At 39.1% G+C, this 16,598-nt stretch overlaps 1 protein-coding gene across 6 annotated transcripts in view; it reads left to right on the top strand.

Moving 5' to 3' along the window:
- Positions 1-16,598, top strand: part of itga11a (integrin, alpha 11a) — a 59,015-nt gene that overhangs the window by 14,915 nt on the left and 27,502 nt on the right. For 5 of the 6 annotated variants that reach the window (XM_081605045.1, XM_008404664.3, XM_081605044.1 and 2 more), the window contains 9 exons: positions 7,819-7,931; positions 9,247-9,338; positions 9,560-9,674; positions 9,788-9,915; positions 11,373-11,521; positions 11,601-11,745; positions 12,569-12,734; positions 13,146-13,216; positions 15,759-15,903. In XM_081605045.1, coding sequence (XP_081461171.1) covers positions 7,819-7,931; positions 9,247-9,338; positions 9,560-9,674; positions 9,788-9,915; positions 11,373-11,521; positions 11,601-11,745; positions 12,569-12,734; positions 13,146-13,216; positions 15,759-15,903 — 1,124 coding nt within the window. Of the gene's footprint in view, positions 1-7,818; positions 7,932-9,246; positions 9,339-9,559; positions 9,675-9,787; positions 9,916-11,372; positions 11,522-11,600; positions 11,746-12,568; positions 12,735-13,145; positions 13,217-15,758; positions 15,904-16,598 lie in introns of those variants that run through there. The other variant, XM_017304196.2, reaches the window with a different exon arrangement.

Below are 16,598 nucleotides of genomic sequence, written 5' to 3'. Positions count from 1 at the left end.
CATCCCATCGTCACATCCTCACCCTTTTAATGTTCAAACTCATGTGAAGTTGCTCCCACATCAATCGAGCTTTGAGATGAATCACAATTACTACTATTAACGACGTTGGCTGAGAGGGTCTATGCTAAACAGTTTTACACTCAACTTTTCCAGAGCTGTTGGCATCTTGAAAACACTTGTGTTTTTAGATACAAGCAGATTCCCAGCTGGGAATTCGGCTCTGTTAATGGTTTATTACGACTTGAACCCAAAGAAGGGCAGACATGTTGTTGAGTTCAAAGAGGTCTTAGATAGTGGGAAAGTAGAGTTGGAATTTTCATCAATTTCTCTGAAATAGGAAATTATTTTCCAGGCAAGGCCGTCATTGGCATTTTACTGTATTTTTTTTTAGCAGATCAAAATTTAGCTGAAATTTAATCAAATTGTTTACATCAAAAAGTTGTCACTTTCAAGGTTCACGATGAAGGAACTATAGTCATCAATGAGCCGTTCCCTACATATCTACACTAAACTTTAGTCTTTTAAGCACTTTGCCAATGCAGACTCTCTCCTCTGAGAGCTGAGAATAGGCCTCCAGATAAGCTGATGGGAAATTTAAACCTGCATATTTAAGCCCTGCGCCACAGAAGCCTCCCACTCAGCATTCCACTGTTTATTTTTCTACAGTCGTACTCAGCTGAGACCTGACCTTTGCTCATTAGCTGCACATCACTGAGAACTGCAGGGAGTCTATGAAGTCGTTTGCCGCTGGTCTCAGATTGTGTCTCCTTTATTTGAACTTGTTTGCTGGACTGGGCTAGGATTTATTTATTTTTTCTTCCTTATGCCATCTTAACAAAGTTTTTAAAAACCGTTTTAAAAACTCTGCTTTCACCATGCATTTCTGAATGCCTTTGGAGTAGAGCTGAAGAAAAACAAAAGGCCAAAAGAGATATTATGTAAGGATTCTTTGTAAAAGTGGACTTCCTCTGTGCACTTGCTCTGGCACTTTCACAAAACACTTTCTAGTTATCGGATATATTTTCATTCCTGATTTGAAGTAAAAAAAAAAGCATTATCTATGTTCATGAGTTGAAAGCTTCATATGTGATCTTTCTGACTCAGTAGTAAATGCATGTAATCTCCAGAAAGATGTCATGATTCTCTGACTACAGCATTTCAATATGGGGTAATATATAGGCTGCAGGGTGGTATTGTGCTCAGCATTGTAACCACACGCTTTTTGACGTCGCATTCCTGCTCGTTTTCCCACCGAATGTGATTTTCATTAACCTTCTGTTTTTCTCTCATTGTGCGACTTTTCACTGTCTGGTCCAAAATGGAGCTCTTTGGGTAAATGGAGCATGATGATGATGGTGTCCTTTTTCTACTGCAACACTATCAAACTTTAAATTTATTTCATCCAGACAGACCTCAGTGGAAAACCTCTTAATAAATCCCATTTTTTAGGATATTGCAGTTGTATTTTCTGTTTTGGAACACGAACGGTTCAATATATTCAACCATTTTAAATCCTTAAGACGGGATTTAGCAATTGTTTACCCTCTTTAGAACTCCTTACAACTCCAAGGTGATGGCTAAAATCTAAATCAACTTGTCACTTAATCCACGCATTTAAAACTTTTTATAGGGGTTAGCTCATTTTATTAATAACAAACTGGTTGGTGAAATAAACGTGGAGGGTGCTGTAAATCCCAGGTTCAAGAAAGGTTTTCTAACACTATAATGCCAAATCCGTTAAATTACTGAAATGAGTTTTAAGGTTTTGAAGCAAGAGACATGAACTAGAGAGAATTTTTAGGTATTTTTAGAAAAAAGAGGAAGAAGGCACAAATCTATAAGTACAGCTGGGAGCACATTTTAGGATGCAAGATGATCGGGAATATAGTGTTATTGAACTGATGTCTGTGCAGGAAAAGTTGCGAATTAATAATGAGGTGGTTGCAGAAGTAATACAAGCAGGTTCATTAGTTTAAATGGACAAATCAAACTGAGCTGTCTTCCTGATCTCAGATCATCCTTAGTGGTGCCATCCAAGGCCGTCTGTAAAGATTTTCCTCTGTGTTTCATGGAAACGGTTTGAAAATTTTCCCCAGATATAAATTTTTTTTGTATGCTGATTGTGCCAAAAATAAAAGAAAAGCACTTAATAAGGTAAATAATGCTCTTTTAGTGGGACCCATACATATACGTGCCAGTTGTATTCATCAATTGGAAAAAATGGTGCAATGCTTTTTTCAATGGCTGCTCTTCTGATGAGCCTGTAATTATATGACCAGAAATGTTTATCCTAAGGAAAAAAAAAACCTGAAGGTCTCTTTGGTGACAACAGTTTACAGTAACCAGTATTTGCCTTTAACTGCATCATCATGAGTCTTATTTTCCCATGAATGTCTATCCATTGCTCTTGGGCATTCTGGACAAACAAAATAAATGTCTTAAAAAAAAGAATAACGTCCCCATTACAATTCACTTGATTTATAAGACAATATTAGCAAAAAAAGCCCACTTATCTTGTGAATGTAGATGGATGGAATGTTATGGGAGAGCGTGACATCAGGCAGAAGCCCTTGTTTGGAGCAGGGATGTGGTTTCACAGCGTATACGTCTCCTCTCCAAGTCTGAAAAACATTACCACATTAATGGCAGCTTGGGTTTGGGGATGGCACTTCCTCAAACCCAAAAAATCCTGTGTTCCCTGGTAACCACGGTTCGAAATGCTCGTGCATTTACTTTGGGTTAGGCTACGTGTTAGATGGCCATTTTTGCCATTTTGATAAAATCTTAATTGTGTCCACAAAATGATCCGATTTAACTAAACGGCAGCAATCCCCTCCACATTTCTTCCCCCCCCCTTCCTCCATTGAGGTTGATCTGTCCCGAACTGAACCAAAGACACATACGAGACACCAACGAGTGCGGTAATAATCATGATATTAATAGCAATGAAAATATGAGCACTGTTGGATCCATAATCGTGAGATGATTTCCAGATTCTGAGAGACTTTAAAAATTGGCCACAGGAACAATAACACTCGCGTTTGCTACCATACGAGTCACTCTTTGATGTCCAGTGATGGACGGTTTGAACATTTCCCCTTTTCTTTTGTTGTTGCTGCAATACCATAATCGTGAGATGATTTCCAGATTCTGAGAGACTTTAAAAATTTTCCACAGGAACAATAACACTCGCGTTTGCTACCATATGAGTCACTCTTTGATGTCCAGTGATGGACGGTTTGAACATTTCCCCTTTTCTTTTGTTGTTGCTGCAATATGTTAGATCAGGGATGTCAAAGTCAAATACACAGAGGGCCAAAAAAACAAATTTGCTACAAGCGAGGGCCGGACTGGTTTAATGTTTATTAAAACATATTGAAATGATTGCACATAGCCTATTGAACCAAGACCTAACACAGTGTATATTATTTAACGATTAAATGAATAAAGCAATATTTTGTTATGGCTCTGTCCGTAACTTCAAGGGAAAACATTTTTCAAGAGGCAAACAGCAACAAATTTAATTGTTTTTAAAAACAAAATATGTTTCTTATATCAAGATAAATGCATAAATCAAAGTGCATGCATTATAAACTGAAAATGCATTAGTGTGCTGCTCTATGATCCTACCGATCACTGCTTTCAAATAGTAAAGTAAAAAAATAAGTCAAATCAGTTGTATTCTTTCTCATGGCTCTTATCTGCAGTTTTACCTGAATCCATTCAACTGAAAAATAAATACAATAAAATAAAATAAAATACAAAAATATATGGCACACAGACAAAACAATACTTCATTCAAAGAAAAATCACGTTTTGTAGAAACAAATGTAAAAATTTACCTGAAACTTATAAACTGAAAATACGTTACTGCTCTGTGATGCTCACTTGTCTGAGGCTGAGCCTGATACTTGGAGGTGTCTCATCTTTTGTACAAGTTCATCAATGTTCGGGGTGAGGCTCTGAATCAGCTCATGAGCTGATGAATAATGAAGCCGTTGGGCGCGCTGTAGTCACTTCGCGGGCTACCGTTGCATTATGGGAAATGTAGTGTTTGCAGGCAAAACACGAGCGGGCGGCTCTGGCTTGCGGGCCGGTTCTCATAGTAATTAAATATCATTCAGGGGGCCATAGATAATTGATTTGCGGGCCGGATGTGGCCCGCGGGCCTTGACTTTGACTATGTGTGTTAGATCATAACCGGTAAAAAAGAAATTAAAAAAATAATCCACTAAAGAGTCTGCTTCTGTTACTGTTTGAAGAGAAAGACCATCCAAATGCAACAGCCTGTAATAGTTCTCAGTCATTCTTTCCATGGCGAGCTTTCTCAGGCAATCACCGGGTCTTTACAGAAAACGGCCTGCAAACCAGAAATTCGAGCCAGATACCACCTTACTTTCTTTTATCTATTAGATAATCAAGAGGATTTGTTAGCTACAATAAAACACTTTTAGAGGAGCGAGAGGCCTCAGATTTTTGCAGATGTTTTCAGCAGTTGGAACTGTAAAAATGGAGTGGAATAATCTGCTAATGCATAGGAAAATCCACCGCTTATAACTCTCATTACGCACAGGGAGCCTTATCCAGTGTCCTACACTTTGCTGCAGCCTAAACAGAACACTCAGGTTTCCAATGAATACATTAAGCAACATTCACCGTTCCCTGTGTGATCCGGTCGAGCTCCTCTCCAGAGTATTTCAGGTTGTAAAAATGCGTCTTGCATGGAAAATGTCCTACTGTTAAGTACCTCGGCGCTGGGGCCCCTGCTGAGAAACCTCAGACCAGCTTCTTTAAACATTCCTTGATGTCTAAGTGACAAAACGGCTACACAGTAGCACTCTGCAAATGTCTTAAAACCTTTAGGTAGCGCTGTAGGATGATCTAATCTTAGATTTAGTTGCAATTTACAGCAACAGTTTAGCATTTCTTGTCTTACAAGCTGTATCCTTTTGGGCTTTTGTTGCCTGTTCATTGTGTTAACCGTTGGCTTGACTTGAACTCAAAACTGTACAATATACAAAAGTTTTATCCTTTTATTGTTTGCTTTTGCCTTCACAGCGCTGAATTTAACCATATTTTCCTATCTGTACACACTTTTTCTAAGAAATGAATGAGTTTGATCTGCGGATCTGACAGTAGTTGTTAGACTTTGACCTCATCAAAGTCTGGCTGTGGTCTGCTTTTCCCATAAGGTGGTGTCAAATGTCTTTCCTGTACAGTGCCACTGAACTCAATGTTATTCCATGTCTGCTACATTCCCTGCGATTTTTATTTTAAACATCTGCGTTAAAAACATACCTGATCTGTGTCAGATACTTGATACATTTATGAAAACCGAGTGCGATGTAATATTTCAATTTGTTAGGCTTGTGCCTGTGATGTAGCTGGGAACGTAAAAACGTTGGAAGTAAAGTTCTGGTTTGGTTGTAGTCAGTTCTGTTCATGTAATTCCCTTCACCATAGGGGGCTCAGTTTTGACACAGTTATTAATGCTAGATTCTAATGATATAATTTTTATCTTTCCTAAAATTTTACACAACCTTTTTCAAATATGTATGTGATGTGTCTTTAATGCCAAACTAAATACGGCAAGAAATTATGGCACATAATGACATACATAGAATTAAAAACATCTGAACATCCAAGGATCATAATCCTATTGTTAGGTTTTTAAGTCATATCTATTTACAAATTAAACAGGATAATTTATTGTGAAGGCTCTGTGTGAGTGAGATTTTTTTAACCCTCTCGTGGTTTTAAGAGGCAGGGTCGGGCGCTTTTACAAAGTTTTCTTTGTGTGGTTTCGGGAACTGACGGTCTGACTGGACAAACGCCTTCCTGCTTTCCCGCTATCTGACGCTGACGTCTCTCTCAGTGTCGTGTTGAGAGCGCAGGCTGCTTAAAAAACTGCTGGTGGAGGCTACTTTATACTGTCTGAGATGATAAATAAGTAAGATGTGCAAAGTTTAATTTTGCGAATGAGCTATAAGCTTAATGAATTAGTTATAACATCAAAAGACGTGAAACCCTCAGAACTTCAGCAGTCTAACCAAAGGCGACTGTCGGTACTGAAAAAAGTAAGTGAAACACAATTTTAGTGAGGAACAAAGAAATCTTTTGTTTTTAAAAGCATTTGGTCTTCATGCCCTAAATTTGCTCTGAAGTTGACTCATGTTCATTGTAACATTAGGTCAGTTAAACGTTATAGGAGACATTCATGAGAGGACCCTGACCTCACACAATGCTGTCAAGTCCAGTCAGAGACTGACTCTCGACAAGAAGTGTTTTCATGTGCAAACACATGAAACGGTCCGAAGAGAATGCCCAGCTCTTAGGACTGCTCACTGAGGACTTCAGACATCTGCGGCGGGCGGGCTTGGTGGTCTGTAGTGTCAAAATTCCTCTGATTTCATTTATTGATCTAAGAGCCTGCATGAGGCTAAGTGTTATTTTCTCAGACATTCCAGTGTCTCGTCACAACACTGGCTGGAAGTTCAGGTACCTTACAAAAAACAAGCTAAATATACAAGCAGATACACAATTACCACTGAACAGACATAACATCATAGGTACCAAGAGACGACATGAATAATACTGATCATATCTTCATTATGGCACCTGTTAGTATTAGAATATATTACACAACTAAATAACTTTTAACCGTCAAGGTTTATGTGAAAAAAAGCAGAAAAGTCAGGGAAGATTAAGAATTTTAGTAAAGCTGATCAAGGCTAAATTGTGATAGCTCAGGTCTAAAGATCTCCAGAAAAACGGTAGGTCTGATGGGGTGTTCCTGGTCAATATGTATGAAAAGCAGTGAACCGGTGACAGGGTCATGGGCAGCTAAGGGTCATTGATTCATGTGGTTGTCTCATGAGAGGTTGTCTCATGTGGTCAGATGTTAATTTGACATGTACCATCTCCCAGTGGCTTCCACTAAGGCATACAAAACAAAAAGTTTGGTTTGAGGAGCAAAACAATCAGCTCAAAGTTTTGAGTTTAGCTCCAAATTCTCTCTCAAATTGTCTCTTTGCCAGACAAACATGTCCGACTCAAAGGCACATGTTTTGATTTGTAAGGATTGTCCATGTCTGGCACGATCAGTAAAGAAGCATGAGATGACTTCTATACTGTCATAAGGCGATGCCTGATCTGTGTATATTCAGTCATTTCATATAAAACCATTTACATCTGTTGCCAAAACACTTTTTAAGTACAGACGGAAATATTTTGTAGACATTCATGCTAACCAGGGAAAAATGACTTACCACAGAGGATCATATGATTTCATTCTCATCAGTCTAGATTTATTTGAGGAATAATAAAGACAGAAATCTTAGTTTTATAAAAATGTTCTTGACTACTGTGGGAAATAATGGTAAAGCACTCTCTCTCATGTGCAGATAGACGTGCCTGTCTAACACACATATCTTCCTAATGTTCTTTATAGAATTTTTCAAAGAAGTTCATTTTGTTTAGATAAGTAGAAACTACTGGCTGCACTAAGTGGCTTCTGGGTGTGACTGTGGAAGAGTTCTTCAATATGAGACTTTTGCTGGCCAGAGTAAATAAACAAAGTAACTTCCTTAGAAAAATAGAGGTTTAAAATCTTCAGAGTCGACCCAGGTGCTTAGTGTGGGTCATTGAATTTAATAGTTGGTCATATTCCCTCAGAGAGTTGGTTATAGTTCAGACATTGTGCTCAGTGAAAGAGAGAACAGGGGAAGTTGTGTACTGTTTACGAACTCTAAGGAGCACCTGAAGGCTTTTTGCAGAGTAGTCGCACATTTCTAACGTATGAATTCTCTGTGTTTTCAGGTTATTAGTGGGTGCGCCGTATGAAATGACTGGGTCTCACCAAACAGGGGATGTATATAAATGCGCGCTGAGCAAGAGAACCAATGGCAACAGCTGCTCAAAGCTCAATTTAGGTAAAGTATAGCAGCTCATCACCAGAGTTTCACATGATAGACTACATGTCTTAATTTCAATTCAAAGAAATGAAAGCATTCTGAACTGTCTCTTTAAAACCAAGATACACTACAATTTAGCCTGCTGTTATTTAGCAAAACCCACTGTTTTCTAACTTTGAGCTGGAGTAAAATTAAGATGGGTTTAGTGTCTTACCCAAATACAAGTTTGCACTTCAGAGGAAATGTAGCCACCAGCACTGGTTCTTGGGTCATATTCATCCACTAAAGCACACTTGATACATTTTCATTTACCTTTTAAAGAATAAAAATTTGCATCATGTAACTTTTATAAAAATAAATGTTTTTCACATATTTGTTGAAACTGTCACTATGACGTGACAGTATAGTATGAGACAGATAATCAGTGCAAAATTCAAGCTCCCCTGCTGTGTCCCAGTGCTCCCAGTACTAATTAGAAACAACCAATGAGAGCCAGGAGAAGGGTCTTAGCCCTCTCCTTTTCTCCCGGTAATGGTAAGTTGTTTCTCCACCATTAGCACATTCAGCAGCGTGCATACGAGCATGATTGACAACACTAACACCCTCCTCCTGGCTCTGATTGGCTGTTTTTGACTGGGAGTGGTGCATTTCTGCAGATGGCAATAGTAGCTCAGGGAGTAGGAGGAGGAGATCTTTTCACAGATTATGTGTCTCATAATGTCTGGACATAATGGTAGTTTTAACAAAATATTTAAAACATTTTTTTTTTTCATAAAATGTACATACTGCTGATTTAAGTAGCCACCAAAAACAGCCCATGCACCGTAAAGGGCGGCACCGTCAGTCACCTGTTTCTGAATGAATTGTACAGAAATTAATTTTGTTGTGCTTCTGTACAATAACAATTAAAGCATTTTGATTTTCATAATACTTGTATCACAATTTGACAGTCTAAGTCCAAAACAAATATATCCATCAATGGTATGTGTGATCCTAGTCATAGTAAACCGTGAAACAGGAGTCTGGGTGCCATGCCAGTCATTCCACTTTTTAATGGTTCTTGTACACTTCCATGTGTGCATTTCACCACACTGCAGCTTTTACTGCATGCCCTCTTCATACCAGTCGCACATGTGACGTTGGTTGGATAATCACTTGCAGTTTAGTGGCATAAACGTTGAGATCTGAAGATGCGGACACTGCTCTGCCTGGCCAGACAGCAATAACAAACCGCAGCCCCACATGGTGGAGCCTCTGTTTGTTCTCTGTAGGACTGTGCATGCATGGATCTGTGCATCTGAGATCCTCTCCGTCAAATTCCTTTTCCTTCAAGGAAAGATATCGCTGACCAACGTATCAGAACGAAAGGACAAGATGAGGCTGGGAATGACGCTCGTGTCTAACCCTAAAGACAACAGCTTCGTGGTGAGTGGGACTGTAAACGAAGCCATTCTTCCTTGAAACCATATTTATTTATTTATTTATTTATTTATTTATTTATTTATTGAGATGGCAATTGAGAAAAAGAAAAAAAAAAAGGCCAAGCCCACAAGATTGTCTTTTGATTATACGGTTCCACTGCTGAGTTTCTTCTTACAGAATGCACTTAGTTGTTGCTTGTATAAACTTTTTCTTTTACATTTCAGGCTTGCGGGCCGTTATGGTCGTATGAGTGTGGCAGCTCCTACTACAGCACTGGACTGTGCTCAAAAGTCAATGCAAGCTTCAAGTTTTCCAGGACGATTATCCCTGCCTTTCAGAGTAAGCTTTAAAATATATTTCGTGCTTGACCAAGATCCACCGATGGCTCTAAATCACAGCAGGGGGATTATATTTGCACACATGAACATATGTTTCTTTCTTTATATATTCAGGATGTGAAACCTTTATGGACATAGTGATTGTTCTTGATGGCTCCAACTCCATCTATCCCTGGTATGAAGTGCAGGATTTTCTCATTAACATTCTCCAGAAGTTCCACGTCGGACCAGGTCAAATTCAGGTGGGCATAATCAGAAAACAACGTTAGAGTGCAGATACTATAGAAGAGGAAACCCAGAGTGAATTAAATCAAATGTCTGTGTTTTTAAATCCTCCGGTGTTGCGAAAAAGTATTTACCAGATTTAAACAGTTTTTGATTTTTTTTTTAGATGATCAAACTAATTTCAGGATCTGACAAAAGTAAGCTGAGTTTATGAAAATGCAGCTGTCAAACGAAGGTTACAATTATTAAGGGATAAAAAGCTATCCAAACCAACCTGGCCCTTGAGAACGAGTAATTGCCTCCTAGACCTCAGAACAGATTTTGCCACTTTTGCGGCATCAAGTTTAGACGATCATTACTGGCGCTGTGTCCTTTACGTCATCGAGGAGCAGTTCTCAAAGGAACACCTTTCGTTGTACAGTTTAGGATGTGAAGCTCTAATATGGCAAATGGAATTAAATGTAGAAATATGCCACTCTAGGATCTGTTTATGAGTAATTCAAATGTGGATTTGCTGGTGTGTTTGCTCACAAGCGCATTGCCAAACATTTTAAGATTTTCTACAAGAAACCAGAATTTGTGGTTTCATCAACTGCAGCAAGTTGCCTCTGTCCTGACGCAGCACAGCAGCTCCAGACTCTACCACACCAACATATCGTTTGACTGAAGGAGTCATGTTTATTGTTCCGAAGGACCGGGTTTGGTTTTACACCAGATTTAATGCACGCCTTGCAAATGTTACCCTGTTGTCTCGACGTTCCGCAGAATATTTTCCCAAAAGTCTTGATGCTTTTTGGGAAAATGTGAGATGGATGTTTGTGTTTCTTGTTGCTCAGCAGTGTGTTTCGTCTTGGAGCTGTCACACTGATGACTTTCTGTGACCTGTAAGATTATAATCTTACTGCGACATCCTGGATCAGTCTTTAATCCACTCTTGATGTGCTCTATGTTTTTGGATTTTTTATGTTTTTTTCCACAGTGCTCATCATTGTGGTTTTTTGGTGTCCAAAAACCTTACGAATGGCTTTGTAACCCTTCATAGGTTAATAGATGTTTGACATTTCTGATCTATTTTTAGGTATTTTCTGGTGAATGAGGTATGGCTTTTTGCGATCTTTTAACCTAACTCACTGATTGCAGTAAGCTTTTGGAGGCTTAATAATTACCTAGTAACTTGAATTAAGTTTTTTGAAAAATGTGGTAAATCACAATTAAATCATGAAGAATGAGACATTAACTTTTTTGGTTTGGATATATATTTTTTTCCTCTTTAAATGTTTTAATTTTAAACAGTGATACGTTTTTTTATTATGAAAACAACAATTTATCTTAATCTGATTTTAACATTTTTAGGCTAATCCCACATTAGTTTGAAGAGAAGCAAAAACTGAAAAACTCAGATCAATCTTATTTTCAGCTATGTCAACCAGACTGAGACTTCCTCCATATTTTACTCGTTGCTTATTTTTTCCAGGTTGGAGTCGTCCAGTATGGCGAGAAGGTGGTTCACGAATTTAAACTCAGTGACTACAAATCAGTGGAGGAGGTGGTAAAAAGGGCACGCAGCATCGATCAGCGCGGCGGAGAGGAGACCAACACGGCTCTCGGCATCAGCACAGCGCGGTACAGCACCTCTCCGCACATCAATCTTTTTAGCTAGCTCTTTCTGTGTGACTGAAAGCAAACATTTATCTTCTCGCAGCTCACAAGCCTTCAAGCAAGGAGGTCGACGTGGCGCTAAGAAGGTAATGATTGTCATCACTGATGGAGAGTCACACGACAGCCCAGATCTCCAGCAGGCCATCGAAGACAGCGAGAAGGATGGCATCACTCGCTATGCCATTGCTGTGAGTCTGCTACAGCAATTATTTGCATGGCTTATTTGGCATGCATCATTTTCTTGGCTAAGATCACTTGTAATACCATTCAGAGCCCTCTCCAAATCCCAAGCAATAATCGTATGGAAATATAGTTGAAAGGTGTAAATGATCCTTCCCAGACCACATTGCTCAGTGGCTTGTGCCAGTGCTGGTGGGGCTAATATTATTTTTACTGTTCTGTCACCGTCTGAGTAAAAAACAATAAAGTCAATTGGCTGAATATCTGCTGGAAACAGTGACATTAACTGGCACTTGCACAGGTAACCCATTTGAAGTACTATAAACTCTGTGGTTAACAGTGTACCTCAGCAAAAAGTGTTTCTTCTGGAGTTAGAGCTTATGATTGATGCTACCTCCGGCTTATATATGTGTATGTCTTAAATATGTTTTTTGTATTCTCTTTTCTGTTTTTTTATACATTTCTATGCTTTGTTATATCATTGCTTAACCCTCCTGTGATCTTAGCAGAACGCTCAGGAGAAGCGTGGCCAATGTCATGATAGGGGGAGTAGATCCGTCAGACCATCAATTCCCAAAACTACACAAAAAAAAAAATTGGGTTGCCTAAATGACCCCATCTCATAAGACCACAGGAGGGTTAATAAATAAAAACGTTGGAATTTGTGTCGTGTCTTTTGTGTTCTCTCATTGAGGTCAGATGCAAATCATTTTAGACCATGTTAAACTCTTTGGGTCAAAGCCATTTTTTATCAACGTCTGTAAAAAGAAAAAGTCAGAAACCTTGAACGAGCCTCAACCGTGACATCTTGTCAAATCTTAACCTTCGCAGGTACTTGGCTACTACAACCGCAGAGGAATAAATCCAGAGACCTTCCTTAATGAAATCAAGTACATCGCCAGCGACCCCGATGACAAGCACTTCTTTAATGTGACAGACGAGTCGGCTCTGAAAGATATCGTTGACGCTCTCGGGGAGCGGATCTTCAGCCTCGAAGGTTGGTAAAAGATTCATTTTAAATGACAACTTTGAGTTTAAGTTTGCTGCAGGTAATGTTCAAGAAAAAAAAAACTCTTAATAAGCAAATAACTTCAAAGAAAAATTGAGTATTAGTGTTTTTTTTAACTTGTGCAGAATGATAACTGTTTAAATATGCAGCTGACAACAGATGTTTACATTTAATTAGACCGAAAGCTTTCTGATTTAGAGTATTTAGGAAGACCAAAATCACTTCTTCTATTTGCTAAATGTCAGAGAGAAAAAAAAAAAGATTTTTGTGCTTGCGTTAAATTCTGAGCAGGATGCTAAACAATGTGCTGCTTTTAGAAAGCACTTTTGCTCTAAAGTGAAGTTTCTGTGGCAGCAGAGCTTCAGGACACTTCTTGTTTACACAGTCTTGTTTACACAGGAACCAGTAAGAACGGGACGGCGTTTGGCCTCCAGATGTCTCAGGCAGGTTTTTCCGCACACAACGTGGAGGTGAGTCTGACTGATGCTACCCCGCTGTCTCATGCCATCTGTCAGTGTGTGAAACAACACAAATTTGTCTCAATTTCAGCCGCTTTTTAACCCCCTCCCCACAACGGGTCATTTATCACTCGGCCCCAGATGTTAAAGTTCACACTGATTCAAGAGGAACACACACACAGACAGACAGACTTTTTCCATTCCAACTATGCTGTGATGAGAAATAAGATGCTTCGCATCCCCAAGGGAAACATACTGGTAAAGGATTATAACTGGATTGAGACAGTTTTACCGCAGAATGACTCGCTCGTCTTGAAATTTCCTAGAAGTTTTCGCTTGTATTTAAGCATCTCTGAGTGAAGGGCTGCAGGTGTGCTGGCTTTTAGCGCAGGACAGCTGGAAGAAGAAGAAGAAAGATATGTTTCCTCTGCTGTACTGCTTCTTCATTCCGATTTTCGCTCTTCTCCTTCTGGCCATAGACTTAGATCCTAATGCAGCTACTTTGAGTTTATTTCCCACTGGATTTTGTCGAGGGGAAAAAATACGTTTATCCGACTCAGAATATAAAAACTATAGGAGCATGTGCAGCTGGGTGGCAGGAATGGCTGGAAATTGTGTCCGTAAGGCCAGATTCCAGAGATTCTCGACAACACCAGCCCGAGTGTTGAAAGTAGGATAACGTTTTGGAAAGAATGTTTAAAAGAGAAAAACAGTCCTCGGGCCCCAGATGGTTTTACTGAGTGTAATTAGTGTCAACTTTGAATGAGGCTTATGTCATATACTTTGCAGATGTTTCATTGCATCTCCATACAGCCAGCCTTCTCTCACTGCAATTTCCTCCATCTAATGCTGAAAAAATAATAAGAAGGCTCCAGCTTTGACACAAATTGTCAGATTGTATTTATGTTAGATTGTCTTTAGAGCACACACTCTTTGTTTGTTGAGTGAGTTTGAAGCACTTACTGTATTTTCACCGTCTAAGGTGTATAAAAGTACATAAAACCAACAACCAGATGAACTTCTTACCAAAGTGGGTCATATGTCCATACATGTAACTATGGCAGAAGTAGGTCACTCATTTATGAGGCTGAACCGCTCTGGGTTTTCAACCATTCGCCACGGAGAAACCATTTTGGCCGAAGCCGACAACCACACTGGCACAACGTCGCTGTTAAAGAGTGACGTCGTCCGAGTGCGGTGAGGACGCAGTTCCATCCTTCAGGAGGAAATCACAAGTCCTCCCGCACACATGCTGGAAAGTGTGTTGTCGACAATATGGTGTACAACGAAGAAAAAAAAAACTGAAGTCATTATGCACGGGAACCCTGTAATTATTGTGTCAGACATACAAAGTATGGTGAGCCATGGAACATAGAAAATCCTTTTCCCAATTCTCCTGCTGTTTACAGCTAAATGCTGCAAACGCTGCTTTCTTTCCCGTCTTGAAAGTTTAAGATGGGGAATGGACAGATAAAGGCTGCTGTGGTTTGGATCACTGCCAGGTTGTTGAGCACATTTTGTGGCTGTAAAATGAGTTAATCAGTCTGCGTGTGATCATAAAGAATCCAAGATTATAAACAAAAACATTGTGACATGAGACACTGGTGAGGTTAGGGGTCTGCTAAAATATATTTTAAAAATTAAATCTAAATATAGACAGCTATGTGTCAATTTCTGTTCAACTAATTTTGCTAATTTTCTTTTGCATTGAAAAGGAAATGAGCAGAGACAGCAGGATGATTCCTGCACTTCATTCCTGATGGATTTCAAACATTAGGTCATCAAAGTACAAAAATCATTCACAACCTTCTTTCAGCTAACCTGACTAGTAAAGTGGCTAAAACACCTGTCTGTCTAATGGCATTGAAAGCATGGATGACTAACTATTTTCATCTGAACTCTGGGAAAAGCAGAAATGATCATTTTTGGCCCTGAAAATCTTATTAACTAATCATATTTCACAGTTTATGTTGCCGTGCATCACCCTGGAATCAAGTGCAGCAAGAAGGAATCACATCATTACCTTTGATCTTCCAACTCTTTTCCGTGATTTAAGAAGTAGAAAATAAAACGATGTGTAAAATATAGATATTAACTAGAGTTCAGTATAAAAAACATACACATTCATAATGATAAATTCAAACAATGTTCATGCTTTCTGCACAGCATTGCTAAACTCAGGATGATGCTGGTAAGTTACTTGGCGCATATGACTTCAGTTTTTATTATTTAGCATTATGTTTCAAAAACATGCTGCTTGAGTACTAAGAAAAACAAGTATTTTTTTCTTTATGTCTATATAAATCTATGAAGCCACTTCATAGGTTTTTGTTCATCCCTTTTCAAAACAAGTTGAGTCACACCACAGTAAATCTTGCTGTACTCCAGATTGGTGGTTAGTGAGTAATACACTGCAGCATGTTGCTCACTATAGTGTATGTCTAGTCAGTAATACACTAGTGTAACGATGCGCAGTAATTAGTAAGCCATTTGACTGTTGCACAAGGATGCTATGCTGTGTAAGTGTAAGCACTTTCCTGGGTTTCACCTTCAGGATGGGATTTTGGTGGGTGCAGTTGGAGCTTACGACTGGAACGGAGCGGTGCTGAAGGAAACGCGACAGGGGAAGGTGATCCCTCCAAAGTCATCCTACACACAGGAGTTTCCTGAAGAGCTCAAAAACCATGGTGCATATTTAGGTAAGGCAAACCCCCCATCCCCCCCAAAAAACAACTAACAAGATAAATCAAAAGGCATATAGGATAAGAAAGATATTTTGTTTAGCTTGTAGCTTCCTTCAATTCCCCATTAATAATTCCTGGAGCCTTCGGCTGTGTTTACTTTTTTTTCTGAGTTATGCTGAAAGGGAAGAGCAGTGATTTAGAACCGCTTCTTCAAGCTGCAGCCCTCCTCCAAAACGTCTATTCATCTCTTGTTTTCTTCTTGCACATATTTCCCTGTTTCGTTTTAACACCACAGATGTTTACTGTTATTGTGACTCGGTTGTACCTGAATTTGCCACACAGGTTGGCGTTACTGTTTGATTTCATTCTGCCTATTTACAGAATGCCACTTCAAATCAGGCACTTTACAGGACAAACGGGTTGTAATCATACCCAGTGTACAGAGATCAGTTACTGGTACCAAATCGAATCAATTCACCAAAATACAATTATTCAGAGCTGTCTACATACAGTCCAATTGAATCCAATTATAATATAACATAGTACGCTACAGTTGGTCCGTTAATGCCATTTGGTAAAATTAATCAATCTCTGGAGTCAAAGCTGATTTCATACTTCCCACATGCTGAGCAAGCAGACAGAATGACTGGTTTATAGCAAGAAGGGGACACAAAGCAAATAAACAAACAAAACATTGGTACGTCTTTTGA

The sequence above is a fragment of the Poecilia reticulata genome, chromosome 3 (assembly GCF_904066995.2).
Source record: "Poecilia reticulata chromosome 3, P_reticulata-male-v2, whole genome shotgun sequence".
Taxonomy (NCBI): Eukaryota; Metazoa; Chordata; class Actinopteri; order Cyprinodontiformes; family Poeciliidae; genus Poecilia; species Poecilia reticulata.
This window is presented reverse-complemented; position numbering and strand designations above follow the sequence as displayed.